At 38.6% G+C, this 6,476-nt stretch overlaps 1 protein-coding gene across 1 annotated transcript; it reads right to left on the reverse strand.

Moving 5' to 3' along the window:
* Nucleotides 1–5,274: 5,274 nt before the first annotated feature.
* On the reverse strand, nucleotides 5,275–6,053 carry LOC149767794 (leucine-rich repeat receptor-like serine/threonine/tyrosine-protein kinase SOBIR1). The gene has a single exon (XM_089930129.1). The coding sequence runs from the start codon at nucleotides 6,049–6,051 to the stop codon at nucleotides 5,440–5,442; it is 612 nt and encodes a 203-aa protein (XP_089786255.1). The 5' UTR covers nucleotides 6,052–6,053; the 3' UTR covers nucleotides 5,275–5,439.
* Between the last annotated feature and the right edge of the window lie 423 nt (nucleotides 6,054–6,476).

Genomic DNA, 6,476 nt, shown 5'->3' on the forward strand with positions numbered 1-6,476 from the left:
ACTAAAGCTTGAATGAAACCCACCATGCAAGGCAAAATGTGAAGAGTTGTCCCTAAATAAACAAGTTTTTTTTAATTGATAATAAGAGGGGCCACACACAGGGTATTTAGAGGCTCTAAGACAGCTTTCAGTTGATAAGGTCAACAAGTTGTCCTCATTATTCAAGAAAACCTCAAAAAAGAAATCCTAAGACCACCTAGATAAGACTCATTGTGTGGATGCTTCTAGAAGCAAAACAAATTCGATAGCATACTTATTTCTATCTAAGTTGATCTAACACATACTAACTGCCATTCAAGTTGATCTCTAGTGGCATACTAATTGACATCAAATTGACTTGGACCTATCCTGATCTGACTTCAGAGATATTTGAAAATCCAATTAGATTAAATTATATGGTTAGTGCTTTCCAAATTAATTGGACAGCATTGGAACTACTTTCTGATTATCTGATAGTTGACACCTTGCTATCTAATTTTTGCACCTAGATTGCACTGATACTAATTCAATATTTTACCCATAACTTCCTTATCTATCTTAGCTCTAATTAAGATAATTCAAGTGGTGTTGCAAGGCTTCTCAATGGAAAACATGATAGAAGTAGTTTAAGTCTAAAGCTCAATCTATGATAATCAAGATGAAGCCATATTTTAGACTGATATGCATTAGATTACACAATACTACAACTTCATTTAATTTTATATTGAACCCTTTTGACAATACTACAACTTCATTTAATTTTATATCAAACCCTTTTGACACTGGATAGTCAAGTGTCACTTTGGGTACCCCTCTTGGTTGGTCATAGATGGTCCAAGGATTACTTAGGAGCCTTGCAACAGTGTGTCTTGTCTCAATATGATTTCCATTATGTCCTTAATATCGTCATCTTTGGTGATATTTGGCCTATTTCAATATTCTTTTTAGACTTTTAGTTATGAAATTTAATGTTTAAAGGGCTAGGATCATCATACCATAGGATCAATTGTCTTCAATGTATTATGGACTCAAAATATCAAGCATTGATTATCGATTTTGGATGGAGACTTTCTTCTAATAATCAAATAACTTTGGAGGTTCAAGCTTAGCTTGCTAGGTGCTATAGTTTGATAGAGTAGACTAGCACTTTGTTTACCTTCTCATGCTCTTCCTTTGTCACCTTCTTCCACTCTTCATCGGATCTCGGTAGTAGCTTGATCCTTCTCCTACTTAGAGTGAAGGTATATGTATTTTCATGACTATTGTAGAAAGCATCATGATCTTAGATCCATAGTCAACCCATAAAGACGTGACTAACCTTCGTGGTATCATGTCCCAACAGACTTCTTCTTGTTGCACTTGAAAGAGACGAGACACTTGCTATTTGCAATATGGCTTGGTCATCGACTCAAACGACTTGGTATGGTACTGGCTAATAAATAATTGGTAGCCTAAGTTTATTAATAAGCTTCTTGGAGGCCATGTTCTTACTACTGCTACCATCGATGATGATTGATGGAGAGATCCTAGTAGACAATAGGATAATGGAAGATGTTATTGTACCTCCAATCCATCTTTTTCTCTTCCTAAGGTGCCACAAAGACTTGGTAAAGAATGAGGGAGCAATAGCTAGGCTCTTCTACTTCATTGACAATGGGCTTATCCTCTTGAGTGTCCTTAAGGTCTTCTAGAGCTGACTCAATATCTTCCTTAATGAGATCGGTGTGTTCTACCTAACTTGGCTAGTAACAATAAGAGTTTGATTAAAACACTATGCAACTACATGAGCATAACCTCTAGACTTGTAGCATTAGACACCAGATTTAGTTACACTCAAGGTGGTTCTTATCTTCAACTTATCAATGTTGGGCTTGGATGGGGCATCCTTAAGGAGCGAGTCAATAGGGCTAGTTTTGAGATTGCTAACATTGGGCAGAGGTTGGACCTCCACTTGAAAAGCTATCCTGAGGTCTTTATTCTTCAAGAATCCTTCAACCTGCATAGCCAACTAGTAAGCCTCATCAAGATTTTTGATCTAGGCTACTACATTCTAGTCCTATTGCAAAATGGATATAATTTCTTAGTACTCTTGGATGGATATAATTCATTATTTAATCTGAATGGATATAGTGGTTTTCCAACTTCTCTCTCACCTAGGCCCGATGTGATGAGCCTGTTGCTATAGCTAGCACAGTTGTCCCCTATAGTGGACCACCTGATGCAGGCTAGGCCTTTAAGCTTGGCCCTTATAAATTAGACTTGCTTCTAAATAGACAAATAGTAATAACTAAATTAGTCATCAATCAAAGATAGTCAGTCCAGAGAAGTCATCGTCTCCAACTTCCTAAAAAACTCATCCATGGTCAAGCACACAATTTTATTGTGAATCCTATTGTCTTCTTCCTCATCAGATTTTTGATATTGGTTGTTGATGCAGCAATTCTAACTTAAAAAATTAGCAACATCAGGCTCTTTGTAAAGGTTGTGTTGAGCTATTGGTGCTATGGGATGCAGGGCTAGGAGTACTTGTAATGAGGTTAAGACCATTGGTAGTGATGCCTCAAGCTATCTCATGATTTTAATGCTCTCGACCATCTTTGTCTCAAGCCATTCAATACTAAAGTTTGCATTATTGCTCAGGTCCATGGTTGACAAGGCTCAATGTTATTATTGGTGCAATGCTATATTGAGTTTGCAACCACTGCAAAGGTGCATGCACAGTCACGTACATGATTAAAATTGAATTTATAGTCGGAGAAGCTCCCAGCTAGCCAAAAGGCTATAGAGTTTTTTGCTATCATATGTCTTGTAACAATGTATAGTTGCTGACTTGGGGTTGCCACTTATTTGATAGTGAACTCTTGCCATTGTTTGTTATCTAACAGTAAAGGCAATATATGTTACCAATCCATATCTATGTATTGGTACAAAAGATATATCCCCCCAGTTTGTATTAGCATAAATGGCATGTCTTATAGAACTCACCACCTCGTCTTCTTTCGATACCTTGACCATCATCCCATGTGCTCTTTCATCGGCATCATCATCCTCTTCATAGCTCGACATTTGGTCCATCTTTATTAGCACCCTGCGGACGCCCCTCCTCCTCCCCATCCTTGTTTGCCACCCTGTCCATCTCTTCCTTCCCTTTATGGGCGCTATAAGAGAACAACCCCCCACCCTTATTGCTACTCTCACCAGTAATCCCTTTATGAACATCGCCACCCTCCTCCATAACTCTATCACGAGTCATACCTCATCTTCAACCCCACATCGCTTATAATGACATCTTCGCCTATAAGCCCCACCTCAACTTTGCTACCGTTGATGAAGCTCCTTTTCCTCTTGGCCTCCCTTTCTCTGATGTTTTTCCATGTATACCTCATCAATTTGAACCCAATTTTCGTCACTTTATATATTTTGGCCACCATATAAAGGAAATGTGTTGTTAGATATACAAAGGGATAATTTGGCTTGAAAAAGGTTTAATACACACGAAACTACAAAATTGGATAATATATTTTTTTTCTTGCAAAATCGATCTTCAAGGAGATTTTTTTTCCAAGATGCACTATGAGCTTTATAACTATCCATATGCTTTACATGAAACATGTTTTACTGAAATTTAGGTTTTAGGGTTATCTATTAAAAAATTAAAAATTAAGAAAAAATTAAGAGAATAGATACTTCATAGACAATGGATAAAGTATATCAAATGGCTCTACGTGAATCAATATCTCAATCTATGTGCAATGTATAAGATATACGAGGTAAACCACTTTCAACATCCTAATCTCTTAATGCATACGGTTTAGTCCACAGGCTCTTAAATTTACTAAAACCCATTGTGGCATTTGTCATTCGTATTTTAATAGGAACGTGCAAGGCGCAAACTAAATTGTATCCTCCTCAGAAGGTTAGGATGCGATTTGGCCACAAGAGCATCGACAATGGCAAACTAGCTTTCCAACACTTGGGTCATTATCGATAATGTCTCAATTTTTTCGATCCCAAGAAGATTTCAACTTGATTACCCCATCTTGAGATGAGCCTGAATCATGTAATTTTTAAATTGCATTCCAAAATCATTCATATCAAAACCCCGTATCTAAATTTTCCTAACTCCATCACTTCTATATTTCCATTAGACAAAATGCCCATCAACAAGACATCCCAACATCTCCTTAGGATTTGATGGAAACCAGACAACTTTAGAGGGTGTGTTTTATGAAATGATCCCAAGGCAAAGATTAATCACCTATTCATAAACTAAAGCTCTATTTGTTAGAGGGGGAAAAAAACTTGAGTTGTGTTCAACCAACTTGCTGTTGCAATGTTCCATGGTATTTAGAAATAAATAAATACCAAGTTTTTTTAGAGATATACCTCAGAACGTACTATAATTGATGGGGCAAACCGACCAATAAAAGCTCTTCACAAAACCTCCAATCAACTCGTCGAAGCCCACCACCTAGCCGACCTAGAGGCGTGCGTAAAGTCTTTCTAATCTCCTCCTAGCTAGCGTTCGGCCATGATCGCGAGCGATTTGCATAACTGCATGGACAAGATGCATGGAGCGTGATGCATGGGCGAAAGACCAGCATGTGACCTTTGGATGTGCGATGGGCTACCAAAAATGGTCGATCTGCATGGTCGAATTTTTTGGCGACGGGCACCAATCCTCACCTATATAAACCATTCCTGGAAGACCCTCCAGGTAAGTTCTCTCAAACCCTCTTACCTCTTTGTGCTGTTACTCTGCCACTCTCGTAACACCTCCTCTATTTTGTTAGAGTCCATCTAACTTAGGCATCGAAGGATTTCTCGCCAAACACTCTCCGACAAGAAGACTTTTTCGTTTTTGCTATTTTAGGCTGAATCTGGCATCGGAGCGAAGGTCCGAGCATAGTTTCCTCTTCCCAGCACCACTTCGAGAGCGACCAGCTTTGGAGCCATCGCCACCTGAGCACAATGTCCACCTCGGGGTGCATCACAATCTTCAGCCAATCTTCTGTGCCCTCCGGCAACTTAGGCAGCTCGGCACCTTGGTTGGGCGATTTCAAGTAGCAACACTTAGCAAAACATCTTTTAAGACCAAACGTAATCAATACAGTTATTTCTCTCTTTAATAGTTGGTTTTTTTTCTTTGCAACGAAGAAAAGCTTCTTAATTACTATCTAGAGTAATCTGACTGCCTCCACCTAGGTGTTTTGTTAGTAATGCATTCTTTACTTTTTAGAGAATTGGATCCTTCTATTCTACATCCCTACCGCTCAATAAAAAGGAAAAAGAAAAAGAAAAAGAATTTTAAGTAATAATTCCACCATAATTGTTCCTCCAACTTTATAGAAAAACTGCATTAAAACAATCACTTGAAAAAAAGGATCCTTTGGTTCTCAACAACATGCCAAATTAAGATAAAGATGATAATTTATACAGCAGAATTTATGTGAAGCACCTTTAATGCTTAATTTGAGATAGCATACAATGGATATCCCTGCTATTTGGCCTTTCCATTGGATCATCATAAGTACAAAAGCAAGCAATTTTCAAAACCAGCAGCATCTGCTCCTCGAACCCATTCCCCAACAGCTTCCGGTCTATGGCCACCCTCGGGTCATCTGACCTGATCGCATTCCGAACCCATTTCACAATGCACAACTCATCTGTTCCCTGAAAGAATTCATCAGTTGGAAACTTGCCACTGACCAGTACTGCAAGAACCACCCCAAAGCTGTATACATCACATTTATCGGTAAACATCAGCGTCTGATAATATTCAGGTGCGATGTAACCTATCGTTCCTGCCACCTTCGATCTCCTTGAACTCCTGATCGAGTCTGGCACCAATTTCGCAAGCCCGAAGTCGGAGATCCGAGCATTTAGATCATCGTCAAGCAATATGTTTGCAGGTTTCAAATCTCTATGAAATATGCGTGGCCTACGTGCTATATGAAGATACTCAAGGCCGGCAGCAACACCAAGTGCGATTTTATATCGGATCGGCCATTCCAGGTTTTTCGATCCATCGGAAGCACCCTTGAGGGCATCATGCAAGCTTCCATTTTTCATGAACTTGTTGGAAGTCTCCTTCCTTTAATAGTTTGTAATGTTGAGAGGGGTTTTAGTCCCACATTGTTTGTGTAGAGTTTTTTAGATAGCTTAATAAGCATTCATATCCTACACATGCTAAAGTAACTTTTTGGTGGGAAGTTGTGAAGGAAAGCCAATATTATATTATCAAAGATTGGCACTTGGCACTTAGCACGTGCACGTGTAAAATGAAATTTATATTGGCAGTTTATATCCGTTTTTTGCACAAAATAACTGCACTAGCAGTTATGTTTTGAACAGGCACCATTCCAAAGGTTGTGTCACTTCAGAATTTATTTCAAAGTTATAAATTGCCAATATCCTTCACAGAAATATAACTTCTTCTACATAAACTTTTCATTTTCGTTGTTCTGGGGAATCCTAGTTTTGCTGGCTAGAATTCC

This window comes from Phoenix dactylifera, chromosome 4, assembly GCF_051530095.1.
Source record: "Phoenix dactylifera cultivar Ajwa chromosome 4, Ajwa_hap1_PhDact_Kaust_v1.1, whole genome shotgun sequence".
NCBI classification, from domain to species: domain Eukaryota; kingdom Viridiplantae; phylum Streptophyta; class Magnoliopsida; order Arecales; family Arecaceae; genus Phoenix; species Phoenix dactylifera.

Coding starts and splice junctions, on each gene's coding strand:
- LOC149767794 (XM_089930129.1), bottom strand. CDS start 6,051: ATGAAAAATGGAAGCTTGCATGATGCCCTCAAGGGTGCTTCCGATGGA.